This window comes from Colias eurytheme, chromosome 14, assembly GCF_061535395.1.
Source record: "Colias eurytheme isolate Ceu_HAF_F1 chromosome 14, ilColEury1 Martin Lab GWU primary, whole genome shotgun sequence".
NCBI classification, from domain to species: Eukaryota; Metazoa; Arthropoda; class Insecta; order Lepidoptera; family Pieridae; genus Colias; species Colias eurytheme.
Genome location: NC_142993.1, coordinates 1,019,699 through 1,047,116, shown reverse-complemented (window position 1 = coordinate 1,047,116; position 27,418 = coordinate 1,019,699). Strand labels below are relative to the sequence as shown.

General features: G+C 32.6%; 2 protein-coding genes across 2 annotated transcripts in view; one reads left to right on the top strand and one right to left on the bottom strand.

The window, feature by feature from the left end:
• LOC149902677 (uncharacterized) overlaps positions 1 to 27,418 on the top strand; it is a 135,880-nt gene that overhangs the window by 10,098 nt on the left and 98,364 nt on the right. The gene's annotated exons all lie outside the window — the stretch shown is intronic.
• Positions 11,848 to 15,466, bottom strand: LOC149902678 (uncharacterized). The gene is made up of 4 exons (XM_090109641.1): positions 15,233 to 15,466; positions 14,693 to 14,810; positions 14,433 to 14,558; positions 11,848 to 14,356 (listed from the first exon to the last, which is right to left on the bottom strand). The coding sequence occupies exons 2-4, from the start codon at positions 14,802 to 14,804 to the stop codon at positions 12,171 to 12,173; spliced, it is 2,424 nt and encodes an 807-aa protein (XP_089965767.1). The 5' UTR covers positions 14,805 to 14,810; positions 15,233 to 15,466; the 3' UTR covers positions 11,848 to 12,170.

Here is a 27,418-nt window from a genome sequence, read left to right as displayed (position 1 = left end):
TCTTTATTCTAGAGCAAAATTGCGAGTGAAAAATTGCGCTTCAAGAATTAAATTACGCAGCTATCACTGTTCTCACTTATTTTACACGTCAATTATCACATGAAACTCCCTGCAAATATGCTTTGAGCTTGTCATAAATAGCCCCGCTTCTCACAGTTTTGTCATAGACATTTTAAATTAAATTTTACTCGTGCGGGAAAGGGACTGTATACATTTAGCTAAGTTTTGTTGTCTTTTATTTTTAATATTGGAGATATCTTTCTTGCTAAGTGGCATTCAGCGAAAAATATATCAGGTAATAATATTATTATACATAAAAGAGGCAAAATCAGAACGGAAAACTGTTTTTATTTGAAATCATTTTCCCCTATAAGTTGAATATAAACAACGATTTCATTAAAACAAAATTAATTTCACAAATGATTGGCTATTAGTTATTACAAATTCTGAATAACAACATTTAGGCTAAGTGGAACTGATATAGCATGACCAAATCAATTAATTAAGAATTGTTCACGTAACTCTATGTTTGGAATAACAAAACTCATGATTATTTTCATATGAAAGAATGTAGAGCGTCCCTAATATAACTGCGAAAAATTTGCTCGACTTACCGACACAATTGTAGCTGAAACTCAAAGAAACGTCCAACTATTCACAGAATTCATTTTATTAACGCCGCACCGAGGGAATGCAGCAGACATTTTGCAATTTAAATTATAATATTATGTCTAAGATTATGTCATTACCGAGATTTGCGGGCTCTCATAATTACTCTATGTGTGGGTTACGTCTGTACTCTATGCTTTGTTGTATCTGTGATTAAAATGACAAATGCTTTATGTTGCCAGTTTCATTATGTTAATAGCCTTTTTAATTACTTTGTTTATTTTAGTAGTTCTGTGACCTGATTTCGCGGTTTGTTGTAGATTTTTATCTTAAAGCAAACGTGACATCGATAGTGATCTGTTTCATCTTGATAATACTTGAATACACTATTGGTTATTATTTAATGAGATAAGTTCTGTGAAATATTTAATAAAATGACTTGTAGAGCTAAAATTAAAATGTACCTGAACGATCTTGGGTGAAAAGTTTTTTAAGGATTGTAAAGTTTAGTATCTTATATGAACAAGTTATTTATTTCAAAATTAACTCTTATACAACTCTAAATAGCAAGAATTTGCTAAAATTATAAGGCCGTTTTGTAAACGCATTAAATATGTTAATTGAAACATTTGAAATGAGATTAAATTCCTCGTTTTAATATTGTGTAAGCCGCAGTTATATTTTAAACATAAATTGAAAATTTACATTCTTATTTAAATGTATTCTTACAAGATTCTTACAATAATAAATACATTCTCGAATCAAAGATATCGATTCCCCAGATTGACAGACGCTCGAAATGTTTATTTTTATTTACAAGTAAGCGTTGAAAGATAAATGAACACTGAAATGCCGTAACTGAGAGTGGATGAGTAGGTACTTTAAAATATTAGTTCCGACGTCAATATACGTAGGTATATTTAATTGAAGGCGCTGGAAATAATATTTTAGCTATTTTGTAACTCTTTTTTGATCCACGTGGATTTGTAAATTGTAATAGGCTGATCTAGTTATTTTACTTGTAAAATTATTTTTTTTATTATTTGTACTAAATTTCTTATAATTACATGATTATATCGAACAAGTATAGTAATATCAGAATTTTTTTTTGCTTATAAAAATGAACTTATTTGAACGATAGTTTACTGTTTAAGTGTCTATTACATATAACTAAAGTTATTTTAACATTATACATAAACGTATATGTATAATATAGGTACATATCTATCAACCCGCATTCGGCCAGTGTGGTGGATTAATCCTAAACCCCTCATGGGATAGCAGCTGTAAGCCTTGGTCTCTGCAGTTAACCCTCTACATTATGATAATGACATAGATTATACCAAGCTTTCTACGTAATAATATTCTCGACTGGCCCACATCGCAGTTTCTATAGTCTATTAACTTGAGTTTAAAAAACAAATAAAAAGATTATGGTCTCGAAGGTTCGATTGAAAAAAACTTGCGTGATACCTTTTATGTAAAGTAAAAAGTACGTAATGTTTATTTTGCTGTACGTATTACGAATCGGTTGTGAATTTTTAGTACATAATTTACTTATGTAATTATTTGGAATTAAGGGAAGATTTATTGAGGGCCTCACGCAAGTAACGATGGATTGCTAATTTTATTTTTACATTTAGCCTGTACGTGCGTGGTGAAAGACATAATTTTATTAATGCAAAACCGAAGGATGGCGTAGAATTTATTAAACTTTATTTTATGTGTTCAAAGTAATATTAAAATTAATTTTATATCAATTTTGAATCTACAAGAAAAATACTTTATTTTTTTTCTTGTTTTATTTGAATAAACATAAACCGATATAACCTGCTCTTAGATCGAATAATCTTTGTACTAGGTGCGTCAAATATAGAAACAGGGGAATAGTCGCAGCCATGACAGTTTTTCCGCGCCCTTTCTATTTTTTCGGGCTTTGATTTATTGCGTCTGGCAACACTAACAGATGTTGAGGTTTATAGTGAAACGCATTCTGCATGTGAAACTATTGTTTAAGAAGGCGCGTGTATTTCATGGTGGTAACACTGAGTGTGTTTGAAAGAGCTTTTGAAATGGAAGTTTATAAAATATTACCGTAAATTTTGCGTATTTTCTAACGTAACTTTGGGTGTACCTACCACCTACCTACCTACCTACCTATCTCTATATAAAAAATGTTGAATACTTAATATTATAAAACTGAAGAGTTTGTTTGTTTTTTTGAACGCGCTAATCTCAGTAACTACTGGTCCGATTTGAAAAATTATTTCTGTGTTATACAGCCCATTTATCGAGGAAGGCTCTATAGCCTTAGTAACTATGTACTATCACAAATATCTGGTAAGACCGAGGGGCAAAGCTAGTATCTATATGTATATATAAATTGTAAGTAAGTATTGTCGCATATTATTTGATATATTATGGGATAGGAGGAATCTCCTGACTAGGTACAAGAGTTTATAGAAAACTAGATTATTAAAACAGAGAATCTTGCTCTATATACTTATTTAAGACATTTCTTGGCTGATAAGGAACCGAACGTTTATACGCAGTCACAGATAATATAATACTCTTCTAGACGCAGCGTAGAAAAAACATTTCAATAGCGCGATTCAGAAGTGTCCGCTACACACCGTGTCTGATGTTTTATTGCACTCTATATAATTTGTTTCAGCACATGCCAGACGCATTCTTTCGATAATAACGCAACAAGTTTCATATAAAATCGATTACCGACTGACGTGTCGTAAGTCTCGTAACATGATCATTTACTTTTGCCATTTTGAAAGATTAATGTTTTATATAATATTTTGTAACGGTTTTTTATTATTGTGCTGTACCAGTTTCTCTGGTCGCTGGTGTGAAAAGTGTTTTAAGTGGTAATCTATCAAATGCTGTAAATTTGTAATTAAGAAAGTTACAAAAAATATTTTCAATAATCCGTTCCGTTTATTCACTTGTAGATAACACAATATTGATGATCTTTTTAATATAATATAAAAACTGTTTAAATATTGAAGAACTTATAATAGTCTCACTGGAAGGAGTAGGGACGAGAATCTAGTAATATGAACGTAACAAGTCCATGTACTTAGCTATATAAAAATAAAATTCACATAAATTAAACAACATCTTTTAGGTACTATCGTAATTCGTAGGCAAGATTTTTTTAATGTTTTGCAATAATGTAAGCCGCTGCCGATAGTAAAATAAATAATAATGGTCACAATCGGATTAAAAGCATGATATTTTTGTATTTCCTGTTATTTTATTGTAATTTTTATAAAAAATATTTTTTTGAAATTATAACTTCTATAGGTAGTTTCAATGAATGTAAGCACTTGTTCTTAATGCAAATACGAACCTACTACTTAGAAGTTAGAACTACCATTCTGCTATTTTTATAGAATAAAAATGAAATACATAGTGATGCAGTTGATTGCTCTGAATCGAGATTTGCCTCCATGGTTGAAATACTAATTCCTCTATCAATTTTCTGGTAGGATTCTTCTTTTTTTCCGAGGTTAAAGATTATGATAAATAATACGTATTGGCATATTTTTTTAAATGGTAACTCCACAGCGAATATACAAGTCGTTGGTTTATATCAAATGTTTGTGTAAGTGTATTTAAGTAAAGACAGCGAACGTCCAATGTTTGAGCTGAATGTATTTGTTTGTTTGTTTGCTGCATCCTATGTGGAAGCGATTGCCAGTTATTTATTTAGTCTAGAAAGTACTACTGCTGAAAATCTGTAAAGTATTTTCTATATGTGTGTTAGAAAATAAATTAAATTCATGCTATAATTATGTATCTCTATTATTATGGTTAACTAACAATAATAACATGTGTTTATACTCATTAAAAACTATGTATTACTGTAATAAGGTTGTAAAGTAGTACATATACTTATAACTAGCTGTGCCCCGCGGTTTCACCCGCATTGCTCCGCTCCTGTTGGTCTTAGGGTGATGATATACAGGGTGTAATCGTTAAGTGTGCACAGGCGATTATTCCGTAACTATAACAGATATCAAAAAACTTTAAACTGATATTGAAAGTACTTAACCTAATGAGTAAAATGGCCATAATAAATTTTTAAAAATAAAACGAGAAATATCTAAAAAATTCACTTGAAACCCTCCCATACATTTAGTATGAGATATGACTATCCCATGTACATGAGTTGATCCAAAAGAATGATAATCAATATTAAACCAGGTCATTACAGTTACAATATTTCGCTAGATAGTCTTCTAGATAATATAATATAATATAATCTAACTAGATTTTTTTTTTCCAAAACTTAGAAAAAAAAACTTTGACTTCATCCGTAAAACCCCTCAACGCGGCCATCTCTTCGCTATCGTCTTAAAATTTTTTGCTAAGACGGTGTTTCTTGAGCCGAGGAAAGAGATAGAAATAACTAGGAGCTAGATCTAACAAACAGGGTGGGTGTTCAAGCATTTGGAATGCCGATTTTTGAATGGCAGCCATTGCAACTGACGCTTTGTGATCTCGTGCGTGGTCTTGGTGAAACAACATTCAAGCCCGCAGTTTGCCATGTCTCTTTTCCTTACTAACCTACCGCAATGTTTTAATATGGTCTGTGTAGCAAGAGCCCAACATAGTGGCTACCTTCTTAAAATATTCCACCAGAATTATTCCTTCGGCGCCCCAAAAAACTGCCGCTTTAATCTATCCCACTAATTTTCACTTTGAATTTCTTCATCGTCACTTTGGAAGCTCGCATCCAGGCCATTAATTGTTTCTTGGTTTCACCATAAACATGGTGAACCCGGGTAACGTCCATGGTCACAAATCGTGCCAAAAAATTATCCTGATCTCATTAAAAATTTAGTAATTCACCCTCTAAATATCGAATTGTTGTTTCTTCTTTTTGTCGGCAAAAATTCTGGCACGCACGGTTCACATTCAAATTAATGTAAATACTTGGAAACGTGGCCTATTGATATGATTTTTTTGTAATAACTTAGTGAGTACATGAGCAAGCAAAAAACAGTTATTTTATATTTTTATGTGCACAGGAAATACCCAATTATCATTACTTTTGGATCAACCTAGTACATTTAATATGAAAGATTTTAGCGTCTTCTTTCTTTTTTTGGTTTTCTGCTTAAATTACTTCGCAAATTTGAAGGGAAGTTCATTTCGAAACTGCAAATAGAGCTCCTCATCGTATTGCACAATGAGGACGTCACTTCGATAATCTGCTATGAATACAAAACGTATGGGAAATAAAATGTATGGGAGCGTTTAATGTAACATGTTTGGATATTTCTCGTTTTATTTTCAAAAATTTATTATGGCCATTTTACTCATTAGGTTAAGTACTTTCGATATCAGTTTAAAGTTTTTTGATATCTGCAATAGTTACGGAATAATCGCCTGTGCACACTTAACGATTACACCCTGTATAGCTTATAACCTTCCTCGATAAATGGGCTATCTAGCACCGAAAGAATTTTTCAAATCGGACCCGAGATTAGCGCGTTCAAACAAACAAACAAACAAACTCTTCAGCTTTATAATATTAGTATACTTATATTGTCTGTGGTATATTGGAAAAATGTGCGTAAGTAAAAGTACCATGTTTTACATTATTTACCTTTATCCTTGATAAAGAAAAGGCGAGTAATAATAATGATGTTTCTCTACCAAAAGCAAAAACGTTCTAGCTGAACAAAATACGTAATTTTCTTAACAAGAAGCATCGATGAAGTCTAGATGTTTCTTACGCAAACTTACAGACATTATTACCCAATGACCGTTTCGAGCCTTGCTTCCTATTTATGTAATAATTCGTTCCGCTATTGTGTTGTTTCCTTAATTTATTCGGTACACTTTCTATGTAAAAAGTTTATTTATATAAAATTATGGTAATTTGTAATAAACATTGTTGGTTCGATTTCTGTGTAATTGTAAATCAGGTTCATAACAGTTTTCTGTTGTGACTTAATATGTAACAATTTTTTATAGTAAACTAACATTTTCCGTAAAAATTAGTAGTTAGATTAAGTTGTTATTAGGAAGGTATGTAGGTAGCGATTTATTCTAATGCTGGCGATAGATTTTATATTGAAAAAACCACGGGTAAAAGTAAGTACCTATTTCTTTATAGAACAATTTTTTTTATTACATAAGGTACAATACACCTAAGAATCATATTAGTCTTTGCGTGAAAAAGTAATAATGCTATGCTCCTAAACTTATGAGAAAGTTCACATTATTTTTATGTCGTCGTCGGCATGTAGTCAGTAAAGGAGGTATTGGTCCGCCTGATGGCAAGAGCTACCACCGCTTATGAACATTTTCAGAGGTCCTTTGCAGACCTTACGCCTTTACAAATGGATTGGTGACAATAAAAGGTATGGGATAAAGAAAGGATTGACGAATTGAATATAGGAAAGCACTGGGAAGGTAAAGGAAAAGAATGCGCGTCTTAAAAATTGCCTCCACCACATTAACATATAAGTGGTTGGATAGCAAAGGTTATAGTAATACATGTTGCATACATGTTGCTATATTAAACTAGAAAATATAATTAAATCGATTGCGATACAATCTTACCGCAGTCTGTCCTCCATTTATTATTGTTGTGGGAAACTGTTAGTGTGGCATATCACGAAACCAGGTTAGTGAGACATTTTAAACTTTGGTATTTGTATATTTGACCGGACAAATGTTGTTCTGATATAAATCTATTATCACTTATGGCTTCCCTTATGTTTACCTAGGTATATATTTTTATAAATTATTGAATAGATAATAGAAAATCAATCAATATTCCAAATTCAAATTCAAAATTATTAACACATTATTAATGCATTTAATAAAAATATTTAAAAAATACGTAGTTTTTTATGTTGACCGTCTCTACCTTAGTCTCTACATTGTACTACTCACATTTTACTTTCAATTATAGCGATGTGTAATTTTTATCGAAAGCCTTATTCAAGAAGTAAATTAAAACAAATTCATCTCTTATTGCTCCTCGTATCAGTAGTAATTTTATTTTAATTCCTTTAAAACTACCATATCTTAAAACTAATACCATCATATCTTTTTATAATATAGAATCATTTAACATATACAGCCAAGGTCAGAAGTTAATGTTTATGTATTTATGTCCAAGAGACAATCAGGAGCCATAAAACAAAAAAAGTATACGGGCGTGAGTCACCAAACGATTAAAATTAAAAAATGTAGGTCAAAGAAAGCAATACAGTTGCCGATATGAGCGTTGCAAGTTTGCAACAGGCTCGAGACTGTTGTCTATGGATGAATGCGCGCCATTGCGAACTGTCACTGTCACTGTCACTCACGTAGCGCGGGAACGTGCGCCGCCTGCGAAATTGCATAGAAAGGGGCCCATTAGCAGCTCTTTGAATAACTGGAGAAATACTTCTGTTACTGGATACCTGTAATATACAAGCATTTTTTCAAAATTTCATACAAATCTATTGAAGTACCTACACAAAAAATATAAAGGAATGGCTCGTTATATTTGAATCAAATTTAAACCACATAAAAATTTATAAGAAAAAAAAAAAAACATTAACACGCTTATATCATGCTTCACCTGCATGTTTTTATGATTGTATGGTTATTGGAGATGAGTGGCTGATATGGAAGGTTCGCGATAAATGATAATATATGTAAGTAATTAAAAGAATGTCAGTATGTTACCGTATTTGCGTCTATGCGCGACGAAACGGAAAATATGTCTCTAGTTCCTTTTATTTTTCCTTTCAACTGTAGAATGTCGAAACAAGTGCATTTTAAGATTACTCAAAAATAAGTTTTAAATAGCCATATCTTCGAGTAAAACCTGATAGAGTTTGAGTAGATTTTAATGTATTATTTTAAGTTAAAACAATGAGTATTGCTGAAATCACAAAAGCTAGTTTTCATTAAAGTCGTGTCTTTTGTTTTTGAATAATTGGCTTCACTTTATTGTTTATAGTGGTTAGTTACGCTTTTTCGCATTGTCTTCTCGAATTTGAGTTACAATTTAATGACTCAATAAAATTTGCTCAATTTGAATAGATAGATATGTAGGTACTAATGAAAATTTGTTAAAAAATAAAGAACATTGCCGCTTGAAATAAGTTTTGAAAGTCTTAACATAATTTAGAAGGACAAATATTAAAATTCCGCCGAGGCGCCAAAAATCCCTTAATGATAATAATTGGGCGCTTATAAACACTCAAGTTTCGAGACGTTTATTATAAAATATTTTAATTGCGCTAAAACAATAAACTCGAAGTCGTTCTATTTTCTAAAGTATACCGTCCTCAACTTGAGCAATATACGGATGGAGGCATTTAGCGGGCCCTTTTGCGTAATTATAGACTTAGTGTAAATGGGAATACAGATTATATTCGCGCTCGTCAAGGGCCTCACCTGTGCCATTTAAGAGTTGTGAACTAACGACAGCTTCCGTCAGTAATCAGGTCACGTTCCTTTTTTGAAACGCGCTTGTCGCGTTCGAACGCGCTAGATGGCGTTGAGAAATTGAGACGTGAATGGGGGTTTTTATTCTCTATGGCACGCGTATCTATTCATAGACGATTTTATTGTGGCCATAAATATTGCGGAATGCTAGAAATGATTGCAGTTCTTGAAATGGAGTCGATTTTTCCCTTTGTACGTTCCTGATATTAAACTTCCATTGAGTTGAAAGAGACGCATTAAGCGAAATAAATTTCCTTTTATTATTTTTACAATACATTTGTGAATTTTTGATATCTTTAGCCTTTGGTAAGGAGTACGTTCAGGGTTGCAATTAATAAAGGTAAAAACTGTACTTTGAACATTTAAAAGTTGTCGTTTCACGAGAAAACTGTTGCTTATAATTTAACAGTTTCAAAGCGAAATGAAATCCCAGCTGCTAATTTAATTTTCCCTAGAAGTGTTGAATATGTTTTGGTAGAATTAAGTGATTCTTGGAATAATTTCACTTCCTGTGGGTTAATTAATTCCGAGCTAGATTCTATAGTTGTTATCGTTCGATCTTTGTCAGGAAAGAGCTATTATGATAATTATTTTTTTTCTATTAACGACACGAAACTTGTGTGCGTTCAATTATAAGCATGCAATTAGGGTCATGTGGTGCATGCAAATATCGATTTTCCCGGTATTACAGTTGAATTATTTAAGTTTCAGTAGAACCTAAGGTTGCAGTTCGTTTAGTAATTTTTACAAATATTACCTATAATTAAACTTTTATACATGTAATATTATTTATACCTAGGTAAAAAGACTTCTAGAAGACTCCTAAAAGGTCCTAGAATAAGGACGGATATTTTTTAGCATATATATGTTCACAGTAATCTCCGTAACTGCTAATCCCATTTTCTTTTCCCATCAGAAAAGCTACATTACCCACGTGTGCTGTAAGCTAGTATTTACCTGTGAATGTGGAAACTAGGAATAGCCACAGATAATATTATTATTATCATACACTTTATTCAGCACGAAATGTATATGTTACGGCTAAAGGTAGGTGAGAACATAAACTTAAGATTAGCCGGCTAAACTTAGGTTTATTTTCGACGAGGTGTTAATGTTAGTTTGTTCTATCTTTAGCCGGCTAAACTTAAGTGTAACCGCAGGCCCGTGGCTAAAAATGTCGGGGTGGGTAGATTTGGTTACTATAATACATGTAAGGAACAGGGCGAGTGTTTTCTGGCACTTCGCCGGCTGCTGCCGCAGCACGCTCGCTGCGCTCGCTCGGCTCGTGCGGGTCTTAAGAGTTCTAACCTAACCTAACCTAGCCACCAGCTTTCTGCCCTGAGTCGGGGTGGGTAGATTTGGTTACTATAATACATGTAAGGAACAGGGCGAGTGTTTTCTGGCACTGTGCGGGCCCCTCAAGCCCTCCACCGGCCCGGCGCTAACCAAATCTACCCACCCCGACATTTTTAGCCACGGGCCTGCGGTTACACTTAAGTTTAGCCGGCTAAAGATAGAACAAACTAACATTAACACCTCGTCGAAAATAAACCTAAGTTTAGCCGGCTAATCTTAAGTTTATGTTCTCACCTACCTTTAGCCGTGACATATACATACAAAAAGAAACAGGCAATATAATGTAAAATCTAAAAGGCGGCCTTTTCGTTACTGAGCGATTTCTACCAGGCAACCTATGGGTAGGATTTTTAATTATAAAAAGCGGAAAACAGCAATGAAATTAAATTTCAGTAATTAGGGAACTAATATAATACATGCGAAAGTTTGTGAGTATATGAATGGATGTTTTTTACTCCTTAAAGAAAAACTAATAAACGGATATGATTGAAACTTTACAGTAATATCTATACTAATATTATAAATGCGAAAGTAACTCTGTCTGTCTGTCTGTTACTCAATCACGCCTGAACTGCTGAACCAATTAGCATGAAATTTAGTATAGAGATATTTTGATACCCGAGAAAGGACATAGGATAGGTTTTATCCCGGAAATCCTACGGGAACGGGTTTTTCTCTGAAAACGCGGGCGAAGCTGCGGGCGGAAAGCTAGCAGGTTATACATTAGATAGATAGGTTATAGTTTATAGATTGGAACAACACACGAGATATTGTTATACTTGATTTTGCCAGTGGGTTCGTCCGCGGGTGCAACAGCACAATTAGTTATACTGTTTCATAGCTTAGATGTTGAATTTCAGAGCTAGTAATACCTACCATAAAGTGAAGTCCCATGTCCCCTAGTGGGGTAAGGGGCAGATGCATTATACATCTGTTTCACTGATCGATTTTCTTTAGGGACAAGTAGGTGATCAGCCTTGTATGTCCTGCCAGACCGAGACATTTTTTTTCGCCTCCTTAGTAATACCATAGGTACATCTTAAAAGTTAAAGATGTTGAATTTTCCTAGAGAATTCTTAGTCCCGCTTTACAAGTGCCGCCCTTGGCCCAGTCTGTCTGTTTTAGTGTTGAATGCATATCGCTGCCCGGCAAAAAAAGTGTCATAACTTAAAAATGACTAATTCGAGATAACGAGACTTTTAAGATTTTTTACTATTTACTGCATTGATAATGTAAAAATTATGGGAGTTAAATAACTGAAATTTTTTTTACAAATAATATGTTTATTAACACTTCACATAGCATAAAATTTTCAAAAGAATTATAATTTTTTTTTAAGAAACTTTCAAGAAATATTAAATGTCGGATATGTTATGACTCTTTTTTTGTGGAAATTGAACATATTTTGGGAAATGATACTCTTTTTATAGGATGAAGAAATAAAACTTTATTTATAAAAATGTTTAAATTTACTTTTACAATTAAAAAGTATTACTAAATAATAAACTTCTTATCAAAAAAATCTTATGTCTAAACTCACATGCAGCAAATTGCAGGTAACAATACTTACATTATAATAATCAGCTAAAAGGAACTAAAAAAGGAACTTCTTGAATGAAACTTTAAATATTTTGATTTCTAAGTTAAAAATTAAAACAATATCAATCAAAACAAGTAACAACCCGTAAATAATCCAAAAATTATCAGAAATCTTTTGGAACAAAACATTACTTAAGGGAATTATAAAAAGATTCGTAAAACTGCGGAATGTGATTATTTCTTAATAATTCGTGAAGATCTTTTAGTTTGTTTTCTTTGAGTTTAGGTTTAGATCTGTAGGCCAATTTCAGAGTTATTTGGTTCAGATTTTTTTTTCGTGTTAAAACTGTTTCGGAATATTGATCATCCTTATAAGAAGTTTTGTAAAATAACTTAGTAGGATCATCTTGCATTAATTTAAAAACTTTTATTTCGGAAATTTTAAATGTTTTTGTTATTCCAATGTCCTCAGATAGACGCTTCAGAGAGTAAAAATCACGATATGCCATTTCTGTTACGGCGTAGGGTCTGCCCTTTTTCTTAGCGCATTTTATCGCTTCCACGTACTGACTGGGTACATAAATTGGACCCGATTTCAGTCTTTTCTGAATTTGCTTTTCAATTGTAGAATGCACGGAGTCCGCTTCATTTTGTGTGTGGCCTGTTATTAGGTATTTGTGCGTTATACATCTTATTTTAGGGAATTTCAATAATGCGAACAAGTAAACAGAAACAATAAACCGATTCTTATTCTGACCGCAGCAGTTGTCGGAGTAGAATATCAGATCTAGTCCAGGTCCATCGTAATTTAGCAGTGTATTTTCGATAAACTTGAATACACAAGATCCTATTTCATCAGCTCCGCGGTTCGCTTCTCCCTCATGCCAAAAGAAACAATCTGTTTTATCATTACCTATTTGTGAAATAGTAAAGTTCAAAGTATTAAGCTTGGATTTGTAGTAAAAAATAGACGTATTTCCTCGTGGAAGTTGTAGCACAGCCTGTAAGTCGTAAATTGCGACAATATTATCTGGTCCAACGTTTGTTTTATCTGCGTCTTTCTCTTTTCTAGACAGTTCCTTCTCTTCAATGTGTTTTAAATATTCAACTTCTAAGTTTTCCTTCGCGCTTCCTTGAGCATTTTCATATCGTACGCATAATTCGCACCTATCTTTTTTTGGCTTAAAAAAACTGATATTGAATTCTCCGTTAAATATCCTTGAATATAAAGTTTCGTTTGCATATGGCTCTTCATTCGATTCGCAAAGGGATTTATAATCTCTGTAAAGATCACTAAGTGATTTTCCTCCATCAATATATTCCCTCGATGAATCTTTTCGTATGTAATGGGATTCCATACGCGGTATTGATTCGATATGTCCTCTTATACCCTGTCGAATAGACTCCGCAACTTTTTTATGGTTACTGTGCTTACCTCTCATATCTTCTTTCAAGAAACCATCTTCAGACTTGGCAATCACAGTTCTTATAACACGATCATTAATATCTAATGTTGCTCTGAAAAAAGTTTTGCATACTCGAATAGTTTGTGCATCAACTTCAAAATAAAAACTGTGGTTAACTTTTCTGGGATGAGCTTTACCGGAAAATCTGAATGCAGGGATGATCGGTTTAATATGCTTATGAATAAAATTGCGCTGTAGAGACAAGTCTCCTAATTGCCAATAACAATCAAATATTTTAGTTCTCATGGCATCCGTTATTTTTTTAGAACACTCTAATTTGCATTTTTCACCACACGGAGGTTTTAAAGATCTTGCAGGAATATTTTTTCTTGACTTAGAACGAGAAGTGTATGGCTTTCCGGTATTTCTCATTGTTTTTGCCTTATTTGTCAACCATTCGTCAACGCAGGATTTACGTTTTTTAGTAGATTTATGCATGGGACTCTTAGCCCGCTCAGAAACTTCATTTTCGACGTTTTCTTGTTCACTAGGCAAAGAGGCAAATACCTCATTGGAATTGGATAAATTGGAACTAGAACTGCTACTGCTGTTGCTGCTACAGTTGCTACTGCTACAATCGGAAGTCGATGAAGATGAATTGGAGGATAAAGACATCCTTCGCTGGAGTATACATTTAGACGTAGATGGAGTCTGATCATCGTTTTCTATCATGCATCCGGATTGCCCAAGAGTTTCAATAGTTGCAAAAGGTTGCGTTTGTTGCTTCTGTTCCATAGCCGAGAAATGGGAATCTCGTCTAACACGCTTTCTTGCTGTTAGACGACTAAAGCTACTATCTGAGCTTGAACTTTTATTAATACAATTCATTTCGAAATTTGGGTCTTTTACGCTATCATCGCTATCTTCGAAATAAAGATTTTCTTTACATTCTGATTCCTGATTTACATCTAAAACAAAAAAAACAACAAAAATTAAGTCTCAAACCTATAAACAAAATCCTTAGCTTACTATCAATCTGCGTACCTTTACAGGAAAGTGTATCATCCACAATGCTTTGACCTTCACATTGGGTATCGACGGAGTTTTGTTCTAAAGTTGCATTTTGTTTAAAACATTCATGAGTTTCTGAAGTAGGCTTACTGTTTGTACCTAGAAATGAAAAACGGCTATGACAGAAAGAAGAGGTACATACTAAAGTCATAATAGCTGCTCACAATGTTAATTATTACGTTACACGACTTACACATACCTATAAATACGAATATTGCTGGTAAAATACTAACCTTGCTCCGGATCATCCCTTCCTATAGATATAGTTTGAACATTACTAGAAATGTTTTCTTGGTCTTCCCTACGCGCCATTTTTACCAACAATGTCGCACGACTGGTCTTCATGTTTTCCTTGAAAAATAAATCAAAATAATATAAAGTAGGTATAGTCAGGAAAGATAAAAAACAGAAAGAACTATTCGCCTCAAATCATAATATTTTTTCATGAAAACAGACAGATAACAAAATATGTCACTTGTATAAAAACACTAGTTAAGATTTTTTGCAGAAAGAACGAATTAATACAACATAAAACTTTAGTTATTGTTACGTTTTGCAATAACAATGTCATTAAATGTGTTATGACAATATTACCTTATCTTTTACTAAAACATACACCTTAAACTGTCTACTAAAGCGTACCTACACAGGTTATGACTATTTTCTTTAAAATATTAAGCACTCTACAATATTTTTTCGTCGAGAAAACTGTCATAACACAATTTGATGCACTTTTCATGTTAGAAATTCTATTATAAACTTATAAAACTTACCGATAGAAAGTCACAACACACGTTAATACACTTTTTTGGCAACACAATACACAACCGCTCTGTATCAATACAAATGTGACACTGTTCATGCCGGTCAACTGTGCAAGACGTCTTAGTGAAAAAGAGAACTTAGCTCCATCTCTCGGCAACTAAGTACAACATAATAATGACGATTTTACAGAAGGTAAATGACGCATTTGCTATTTAAATGGTACAAAGATGTCAAAACGTAACTTTTATGTATTATGACGTTTTTTTTGCCGGGCAGCGATATGAATGATAAGAAGCCCGGGGACACTATTTTTATATGTGAGAAGAAATGAGCAGAGATTGTTGAAGAGTGTAGGGCTTTTTAATTTATATCAGTGGCTATAATTATTATAGTCTTGTTAATAAAAAAGTGTAATTAAGATAGTGTAATCTTAAATATTCTTAGAATGAGCAATCGATTAAATTAGAAGGAAAAACAAAATAATTGTATACTGCTGCGTGTAAAAGCAAAAAAAAATGGTGTTATTTGTTCCGTAAATTGAAAAATTAAACGAATACATCATACTTACTTATAATATAATAATTATTACTCATTAAAGTCATACTGAATGATTGCATTATTTTATGAAATAAAAGTATCTACTAAATATATTTCGTAAATTACGTACTACACGATATATTTTTTGTATTGTAATGTTCAATGGTATGGTACAATAAATACTTTAGTAAATATATTTTAGAATAAGTGAAGTACCTATATAGAAAGGTATTTCAACCTAATATAAGTAATTTAACCTAAAAAGTATAATTCGTTCATCTGCTCATTATATTCAACTCCATCTAACAATTACTAAGCACCTTATTAGTCCATTGAATAAAAAGTTCTAGAGTGCGTGAGTTAGTAACGTAAGATGTTTCTTCGGAAACATGTCAAGAGTCCCTAGGTAATAAACATACTAAAACCCCGGGCCACTAGGAGGAGCCCCGGAGTGGGGGGAGGGGGGAAATGGGTCCATTTTTTCATTTTTCGCTTAAATCTCAAAACCGGTACATGTTAGAGAAAAACTTTCAAGGAAAAGTTGAAAGGCCATAAAATTATCTACAAGTTGTACCTACATCATTTTTTCCTATATCCTACCGTTTCTGAGTTATACGCAGTAAAACATGATTTTGGCTCAAACAATTTCCACATCAATCGATCAAAAAATATTTCTTTCTTCCAAAAAACTCAAATGTGCAACTTGTGTCCGGTACTGATAGATTGCTCTTAATTAGGTCTATAATTGGTAAAATAAACACATTCCTCCATGGAAGCCTTTAGGAGGAATCGATTGTCAAAATATTATATTAGGGCAGTTTGAGTTACTGAACTTGATCTTTTTATTTTTTTCTTCCAAAAAACTCAAAAGTGCAACTTGTGACCGGTACAGATAGATTGCTCATAATTGGGTCTATCATTGATAAAAATACCAGATTCCACCACGGAGGCGTTTACGGGGAATTGAATTTTATTAGGGTAGTTACGATACTTGAACTTTTTATTTTTTTTCTCCAAAAAAACTCAAAAGTGCAACTTGTGACCGGTACTGATAGATTGCTCTTAATTAGGTCTATAATTGGTAAAATAAACACATTCCTCCATGGAAGCCTTTAGGAGGAATCGATTGTCAAAATATTATATTAGGGTAGTTTGAGTTACTGAACTTGATCTTTTTATTTTTTTCTTCCAAAAAACTCAAAAATGCAACTTGTGACCGGTACTGATAGATTGCTCTTAATTAGGTCTATAATTGGTAAAATAAACACGTTCCTCCATGGAAGCCTTTAGGAGGAATCGATTGTCAAAATATTATATTAGGGTAGTTTGAGTTACTGAACTTGATCTTTTTATTTTTTTCTTCCAAAAAACTCAAAAGTGCAACTTGTGACCGGTACTGATAGATTGCTCATAATAAGGTCTATCATTAATAAAAATACTAGATTCCACCACGGAGGCGTTTACGGGGAATTGAATTTTATTAGGGTAGTTACGATACTTGAACTTTTTATTTTTTTTCTTCAAAAAAACTCAAAAGTGCAACTTGTGACCGGTACTGATAGATTGCTCATAATTAGGTCTATCATTGATAAAAAAACCAGAGTCCACCATGGAGGCGTTTAGGAGGTATTGAATTTTATTAGGGTAGTTACGATACTTGAACTTTTTAACTAACTACCCTAATAAAATTCAATTCCCCTAAACGCCTCCATGGTGGAATCTGGTATTTTTATCAATGATAGACCTAATTATGAGCAATCTATCTGTACCGGTCACAAGTTGCACTTTTGAGTTTTTTGGAAGAAAAAAAATAAAAAGTTCATGTATCGTAACTACCCTGATAAAATTCAATTCCCCGTAAACGCCTCCGTGGTGGAATCTGGTATTTTTAGCAATGATAGACCTAATTATGAGCAATCTATCTGTACTGGTCACAAGTTGCACTTTTGAGTTTTTTGGAAGAAAAAAATAAAAAGATCAAGTTCAGTAACTCAAACTGCCCTAATATAATATTTTGACAATCGATTCCTCCTAAAGGCTTCCATGGAGGAATGTGTTTATTTTACCAATTATAGACCTAATTAAGAGCAATCTATCAGTACCGGTCACAAGTTGCACATTTGAGTTTTTTGGAAGAAAGAAATATTTTTTGATCGATTGATGTGGAAATTGTTTTAGCCAAAATCATGTTTTACTGTGTATAACTCAGAAACGGTAGGATATAGGAAAAAATGATCTAGGTACAACTTGTAGATAATTTTATGGCCTTTCAACTTTTTCTTGAAAGTTTTTCTCTAACATGTACCGGTTTTGAGATTTAAGCGAAAAATGAAAAAATGGACCCATTTCCCCCCTCCCCCCACTCCGGGGCTCCTCCTAGTGGCCCGGGGTTTTAGTATGTTTATTACCTAGGGACTCTTGACATGTTTCCGAAGAAACATCTTACGTTACTAACTCACGCACTCTAGACCCCCCTTGGAGGGACTCATTCAATGGACTATATACACTTAAAAAGTTACAAAGGGCCGAGAACATCAGAGAAAAAATCAATCTAAGAGTACTTTTACTTGAAATACAATTAACTAGTACGTGCTCAGAGCCGCTTGAAGTTTCAACAGGATTTTGGGTGGAAATTTTTGTCTATGCTTTTGGAAGAGATTAATTATTCTTACCTCTATTAATGGTTATGATTGATTTGCAAGTTATTTAGTAATGGGAGTGTTTGAAAGGGACAATTATTTTACTTAGAAACGCAAATTATAAATTACTATATTTCTTCATCATTTCACACTATATAGCTTCATTCAGGTTTACTTTATGGCATGATATCCAGCTAACAATATATGTATTCACTGTAAAAAAATGTGTGTTCAATCTTCAACATTCTGCTCCATAACATCAAGTATCGTTTATTCCTTACACCTATTACCAGTAATAAAAAACTAAAAAGATTACTATCATGCCACAACTACAGTAAAGTTCCAAGCAGATAATCCATGGGTTTCTATAGGGGGAAGGGGGAAACCCTCACTGTATTTAATCCGGAATTAAGAGGTCGTTTCTTTCCAAATGGACATGTATTAGGGAGCAATCGGTCACTCTTTGTTAGCAACCTTTTTATTTTGATAAGGGATGACAGAGGTAGGAAATTAATGTTTTTATAGATATCATTGAATTGTCACCGATGATAGAGGGTTAGTTTGTGCTTTAGTTTTAGGTTTTCGAAGCTTGAAGTGTAATAAATCACATTAAAATGTATTATGGTCTTGAATTTTAGCCGTGTTGTTATATTTATTTAAGATATGATGTACTTAACAGTTAACAGTCTTTTATTTTTTTTTACAAGAATAATGTGTAAGTACCTAAATTTATTTTGACCACGCGGGCGAAGCCGCGGGAAACAGCTAGTCACTTTATATGCCACCTACTTAATTTTGTTAATATGTACATTGTAACGTTATTCAATAAAACTCAATTTATAGGATTTTCTCCATTATTCGACAAAAATTTAATTATAATGTCGTTCACAAGCTTCTCTTTATTTCTGTTGAGTGTTGATATATATGACGACATTTACAGATAAATAAAGAGTAATGGAAAATTACATAAAACTTGAACAAGTGCGGAAAATTTTACTTGAAAATAGCTGGGCTGGGCTGGGAAAATAGTAAACCATGCAATCAAACAAAGATCATCATAAATCAGTATATTTTGTCTATCAATATCTCAAATTTACAAAAAATCATTCATTTTATGTTAATATGTCACTACAAACATCTGGAAACGCACGAACTTTTCCAATAATAACTCTGTAATTCAAATAAAACTACACTTCTTTACAAGCTGGACGAGGTAATACAAGTTTGTAATTTCATAGAAGTTTCATATCTAAGGGTTCGATCTATCTTATCGATAACTGACATATACATTGATAGGAAACTACGTAACTCGGTTGTAATGCATCTTGCTGACATATTTTTCATCCCGTTACATTTTCATTTATATTAATACGCTTATCTTCTTGAACGTAACTTAGAGTTTTCTTAGCATATTGCAATAGGTATACATTTAGTGCTGTTTTCGTATTACAATGCAGATTTGTCGAATGTACATCATCTCTATAAGGGCAGTGGAAAATGAGGTAGAGTCGTTAGAGTGAATATCTTAGGACTTAGAATACAATAATAGACAATTGATTTTTAATAATAAATTAAAACGAAAGAATACTAAGCTAAACTAGAGTAAAACCGACGGATACGACGGTCTGTCCGTTCCATTTACATCACATACATTTCAACTATTTTTTGTTACACCTTTTATACCTTGTAAATTACATATAAGTAGATATTTTGTAATGAGGTAAGAAACTTTATATTTGTTACAAAAACCAGTAAATGTCTTCCGACCACGTGGCACTAAAACGCATGAATATGTATGGAAGATGATCCATGGGGCTGGGTGTGGAGAGGTTTCCATATTCAGCAGGCTCCCGGAAGACTGGCAATGATATATTTATTCATACTCCTCTGCATTCAACTGTATATTATTGTGTCAAAAACATATACTTAAACTTACTACTTACCTACAGGTTAGGTTAGATGCAAACGGTAGGTACGTAGGTACCTTTTATTCAAAAAGAATTTGCTATAATACAATTTTCGCCAAAGCTTCTAATGTAAAGCATCATTTATTGTATAATTCATAATTATTTACACAATAATAACGCTTCCTCTTCAAACTGACGTAAACTATATTATGTATTTCACGTGACTATTTACTAATCTGTGGTACTACATTTATTCTAACCTCATTCTTAAGTAAATTGTTACCAAGAATTATGATAATTAGCTACGTAAGAAATAAACCACATTTTTACATTTATTTAAATGCTTACGTATAAAATGTAGGTTAGGTTAGGCTAGACTCTAAAAATAAAAAAAATGAATATAAGTGTCCCCTCCAACTACGCTTACCTATAAGAAAAATGTTGATTAAAATCTATTACTAAGGTAGATTGATGAGTCGACGCGCTTCAAGATGTCGGTAAAGATTTTTATAATTTCTTATTAAAAAAATACCTACTTATTTAAACGTTGGAATTGTATAGTGAATTAATTAATTATCTATGAATATGGTGAATGTACTCTATGCTTTTTATAATTTATCTGTAAAAAGAGTTGTCAATTTAGTCTGTGCTATGAAAAAAGTTAACGATTTTCGCGCATTTCGTTCATTTCATTTCATTCGTATTTCCAAAACGTCAATCCATATTTTAATATTATAAATGCGAAAGTAACTCTGTCTGTCTGTCTGTCTGTTACTGAATCACGCCTAAACTACTGAACCAATTTGCATGAAATTTGGTATGGAGATATTTTGATACCCGAGAAAGGACATAGGCTACCTTTTATTGCGAAATATGTACCACGGGCGAAGCCGGGGCGGACCTCTAGTTAAAAATGAACGAATAAAAGCAACAGTTAACCAACACGTAAACCGTGTTGCTCGTTTAGTTGAAAGTAATGTTAAATAATGGTTTGAGACATGGAATCGTGATCGACCCTAGTCCATTTAATTATTCGGGAATGAGGTCACATTGATTGGTAGGTTTTAACGAGTGTTTGCTTGCACTTTTCGTTAGAAATAAACTTTGTGGGTATAGCAACTATTTTAATATCCATCCACGTTATTACTTTGAACCTATATGAAAACGTTAAAGACATTTCTGATTTCTAATAAATGCTTTTTTAAGAAAATAGATCCCTATAAAAATTTTAAAAAAGCACATCCAATTGAAAAGCCCCAGAGGCTAGGAAGTCGGTTTGTAACCTAGTTCATGAATCCAACTTTCTGTGATAAAAAAGAAAAAGTCTAGACCAACTTTTTAATTACATTTGTACGTAGCTTAAAAGTTTAAAACAAAGTTTGCGGTACGACTGTGTATTCTCCCGCGCTGGTTAAAAGATTTGCTTTTAATTCCTCTTGGAAAGGGAATAATGAAGTATTAAAGACTAGAACGGATTTATAACACTTTTTTCAAAGGAGAATGGGCAAATTGGGCCTGAAACTTGGGCTAAGACCAATACACACGAAATATTGTTTTTGTGATAGATCATTACACATACCTTACGAAAAAAATAAAATAAAAAAATAAATCAACCGGGTTCTTGTACAGTCAAGGCAAAAAGTTTTATTTATTTGGCTATTATTTTGCGCACAATAACGGTGTTTTTAATTCGAGTGAATTAAGTATAAATCTAAATGTCACTGGAGTGACTGAGTTTAACCACAAAAAACGTCTAACTACGTTAAATTATAATAAACACGGTATAGGTACCTGTTACAAAACATAATATTAGTGTATTTCGCTTATTAGAAGGCTTAAGATTAGTACGTATTTGTAAGTGAAAGTGAATTGGAGTAACATAAAGATATTGTCATTGTCTTATAACAGTTATTTATTGCAAAAAATATTATACACAAAGAAATAAAACTTGATGTGACTGTACAAAAACCCGGTTGATTATTTTTTTATATATATTTTTCCCGTTATGTATATGTTATGATCTATTATAAAAACAATATCTCATGTGTATTGGTCCAACTCAAGGGTTCAGGCCCAACTTCCATAGTAAAATGCCCATTCTCCTTTAATCAGACTAACACTACAGCTAGCGTTTACAAGGTAAGACTTTTATTGCGTTTAGATCTCCTAGTTGTAGGATGTACTTTCACAATTGGTGTGTTCATTAAGTTTAAATCCAAATACAGTATAATAAGAGTAGAAGATAAGTATTTTATGCGCAGATGTCTCTAGATGACTCTACTGTACATTATATTATGAAGATATTAATGATTCGAAGCTATGTTTGGTAATAATTGATGCAATCGCTTAGTTCTTATTGGAACCTGCAGTTTCAGGATTATACGTAACTAGGTTTCCGCCCGCTCCGTTTCCGTGTATCAAAATATCTCCATACCAAATTTCATTAAAATTGGTTCAGTAGTTTAGGCGTGATTGAGTAACAGACAGACAGACAGAGTTACTTTCGCATTTATAATATTAGTATGGATTAATTCGTAATTATCTTACTGTAAAGCTTCTTTCTTTTTCGCATTACTATAAAAGTTTTATTTTTTATAATAGATAATCTGATCAGTTACAGCATTAATTGCAGTAACTATGTACAACCCTCTTGACAGTTATATTTTTATTTCTAGTTTTTACATGCTTTAAAAAATGGAATTACCAGCCAACACAATACTATCTCCAGTTCATAGAACACACATTAGGGTCAGTCCCTAATAAAACAAATTGCTTTAGCGGACCTACTGATTCAGAGGCTTGATTGATGATCGTACAATGAATTTTAACGGTCCCTACAAAGAAAAATTACTCAATCAATTATTTTAGACACTTCTGTGTAAATTTTACTAAAATTATTGATAAGGTAAATTACTCTCAGTTTCCTAACAGCTAATATAAGAATGTTTATTACAAAATTGTGAACAACTTTTAGCTTTTTTTGACTGAGTTCATCTTACTCCATTTATTTTTTTTAATTAGTAATCATGTTCTATTGTTTTTACATCTATTACAAATCCTTATTTATGTTAGATGCAAAATGAATATGAGCGTGATGGTACCAGCTCCAGAAAATTGTCAGAAACCTTTTTATGTATTAAGTATTAATGTATGCTTTTTATATCATACATCTCAAAAATAAAATCCATCAGGAAACCATCTACAATTTACCAAGTCATAAAATTCGTAACCGATAACATACGTCAATATGTTGAACAATCGAAGTGTTGCCATAAGCCAACACAGATAAGCATCATATTGCGTGACAGGTTAATTATCTGTATTTTGTACAACATTAAGCAAATCCTTTTCGCGTTGACTTGCTAACTTGACTTAGCTGAAGGTTAGGTAAGGTCGGAAGTCACGAGGTTTAGTGATGTAACTTTTAAATGCGTTTCAGGAAGTTTCTGGGTGCGATTTACAAGATTTATTGTATCTTCTAGCAGTTGTAGTTTGTGCTAGAAATATCCCGATTTTATAAAAAATATATTGAGTAAATTTGATTAGTTAGGTACTAACTAACTTTAACAAGATTGAAGTAAATTTTACTAGTTTCAACATTTATTTACATCAATGTACGCGATATATTAGAACAATAAATTATAAGGTGGACAAGGCATCTGAAGACACAAAAAAATTCAATAAAATCGGTCCGGCCGTTCAGGGTGGATTCAGTAACAAACGCATAGAAGAAATACATAAATAAACATAAAAGTAACACAGTCAAAGTCATAAACACACCAAATATGACTAAAGCAGAATATCATCTAGATTCCAGGCATATATCTGCGAAGTACGTGTCTTGCATAGCTGTCTTGGGTATAGGTAACATACCATCTAAAACCACGAGAATCTTTATTACTATGTATTTACCTGTGTTTTGTTGATGAATATGAATATACATACATATAACTAACTATCATTCAATCCCAATTCCCAGTACTTAAACAAATTCTTTTTTTGAATAAAGAAGTTTCAAAAAACATTTTCAATAATTCAATACCTTAGTTCAATACCATGTTCAATACATATTGTTGGGTGTTACGATTTCACTCAAAAACTACTCGATCGATTTTAAAACTCATTTTACACCTAGAGAGCATTCATTAATTGGCTATTTTTACCCCAGGATAACTCGAAGCTAGCACAAAATAAAATAAAAACATTAATACCGATTAGAGCTGTGTTTAGACCGATTGCCATCTTACAAATAACGGGAAATAAAAATAAATCGTACTTATAACTTTTTCAGTGGAATAGCGGCGAGCGTACTTGGAAAAACCTTTTAGAAATCTAAACGTGATATTTATATTGCTATACATATTATAAAACTAATAACTTTTATAGGGTATTAGCTCTACACCCCGGCTTCGCCTGTACACTGTCGATTGATCGTGCCAATTCAGAAACCCTCGTGGGCTCATGTACAACACGTTGCTGAAAATCATCACATGATCAAATGCATTGTTTATGATTATATAAAGGACATACAGACAAACATTCATTTAAATAATAATGAACATTTAGATCTATAGCGCTACTAATTTTCCTCAAAGAGCCTTTTAAGACGATAGATTACATAATATTATGTAAAATATAACTATATTCTATGTAATATGTATGATGTTTGTGAAAATGCTGACAACTAGAAGATAACAAATCAATTCAATATATTGAATGTAAAGCCATCGTGAATAGTGTGGAAACTTAAAGCTTAGATGGAAATTCTTTGTGTTTGTGCTCAACTATGAAATCTACATCTGTATAAGCTCATTACAATTTTAAATTCGTCTTTAGTTTCCCAAGTGCCAAGTAGTAGAAGCTAATATTTGATTTGACGTCACAAAAAACTAACAGCCGTACAAATAAACGAGTTATAACATTTTATGCAAAGAATAAACTAAGAATAAGGAAAAATCATACAAATAAACACGAAATAAATGTAACCTAGTATAACTTCGTAATAAGTATTCATACTAATGCTATTCCGTCCTTATTACGGCTACCACCCTAGTATAAGTCTGACATAACCGAGTTATAACATATCTTTTAGTACATTGTGCTGTGTTTTACAAGTTTTAGAAACAATTTTCAATCTAAATTTGAGATAATAGCAATGAGAGTAATACGAGAAGTAGAAAAAGTTGAGCAAATTAATAATTTCATTACGTACCTATTGAAATGGAAAATTTTGTATGAAATGTCAAAATATACGAAATTATGAAAAACCCTTTTGATATTAATTATAATGATTTATTTATTTACAACATGCGCCAAACCATACATACATTAAACTTATTTCTAAACTTATCACAATAATATACACTTTCGTTGAAAATATAAATCTTCTAAGCCTGGAGTTGTATGTTTTGAGTAACAGTTATTTGGCAACTCTCTATCTCAAGGTGGGTTTATCTTCTGTTCTCCAGATATTGGATAGCGTTATCTATCATTTGCTTGCATATTTAATGATATATTTAAATTATTTCCAATAAATATTTAAAAAATAAATAAACAGAACATCGTATGATGAAACTTCACAACAAATTCGACGAAGTCAAACGAGCGTCAGCAAAATGACAGCACCAAGGGGTAACCGTAGACAATCTCAATGTATTAATTTTGTGAATGAATTGCGACGTTGCCGCTTCGCGCCTATTGCATAGCGTGAGCATAGATACATCGACGTTATTCCAAATTTATTTGTAAGAAATTATGACATCCTTATTCTTTATTTATTCTTATCATATCTATGCATTGCATAAGGTTTGAATAAGCAAGTTTTTATTTGTACGGCTGTAATTGTTTATTTAGATATAGTAGTGTAGTGAAGTCCCGTGTCCCCTAGTGGAGTAAGGGGCAGATGCATTAATTATCCATACATCTGTTTCACTGATCGATTTTCTTTAGGGACAAGTAGGTGATCAGCCTTCTGTGTCCTGCCAGACCGAGACATTTTTTTTTCTTCGGTTCTACGCTCATGCGTCAACAACTGTACCAAGGAGGCGGTCGTTATTTAGATATATGGGGTATCATTATTTAGGGTAAATTTTGTCGCGTCTTTTGTGTTGTTATAATTGGCTTGTAAACTTGAGAGCTTAGTAATAATACTTAGATCAATAATGTATCGTACTTAAAAAAAAAAAAAAACAATTTTCCTAAGTTGTTAAATTTCGAAATGTCCTTGTTTCTGTACAATTGAAATTAAGCTCCTCAATTGGATCGTGTCAAAATATTATTTAACTTCAAAACTAATTACTATCGATCCCTTTAAAACAGCGTTAAAATACTGAATTTCTCACTTCATTCCTATTATAAAGTAACTGAATCTCATAGAATTAGCCGAATTAAGAAACCCGACAAGGTTGGAGAGGTTAAACGATCCTCTAATTGGGTTCGTTGGACGGACAAATACTCTTTAATGCCTCTGTTTAATTAATAACTAATGTTTCAACGTTAAAATTTACTCTTTTAGGGCTACGTGGGTCCTGCGGTTTCGTTGGTAAATGATTTTTTGTTGTAATTTTAAACATTTTTAAAAATTTATTGAGAATTTCTATAACTTAAGCTGTCAGTCATAGATGGTTGCACGATGGCTGTGTTAAAATCGATCAGTTGTTTCTAATAATAAACAAAACATACAAAAATACAGTCTTACAAAATATCTATATGTATACCATCATATCAAACGGTAGCTTTAGAATAAGTTATTAATTTTATTTATATCTAGCTGTGCTCCGCGGTTTTACCCGCATTGCTCCGCACCTGTTGGTCTTAGCGAGATGATATATATATGCCTATAGCCTTCCTCGATAAATGGGCTATGTAACACAGAATAATAATTTTTCCAATCGGACCAGTAGTTCCCGAGATTAGCGCGTTCAAACAAACAAACTCTTCAGCTTTATAATCTTAATATATATAAATCTCGTGTCATAATGTTTGTCCTCAATGGACTCCTAAACCACTTAACCGATTATAATAAAATTCGCACACCATGTGCAGTTTGATCCAACTTGAGAGATAGGATAGTTTAAACATGTAGATACCACGGGCGAAGCTGGGGCGGACC

Coding starts and splice junctions, on each gene's coding strand:
- LOC149902678 (XM_090109641.1), bottom strand. CDS start 14,804: ATGAAGACCAGTCGTGCGACATTGTTGGTAAAAATGGCGCGTAGGGAA. Junction 14,559..14,692: donor AAGGGATGATCCGGAGCAAG/GTTAGTATTTTA, acceptor TTTCATTTCTAG/GTACAAACAGTAAGCCTACT. Junction 14,357..14,432: donor TGATACACTTTCCTGTAAAG/GTACGCAGATTG, acceptor TTTTTGTTTTAG/ATGTAAATCAGGAATCAGAA.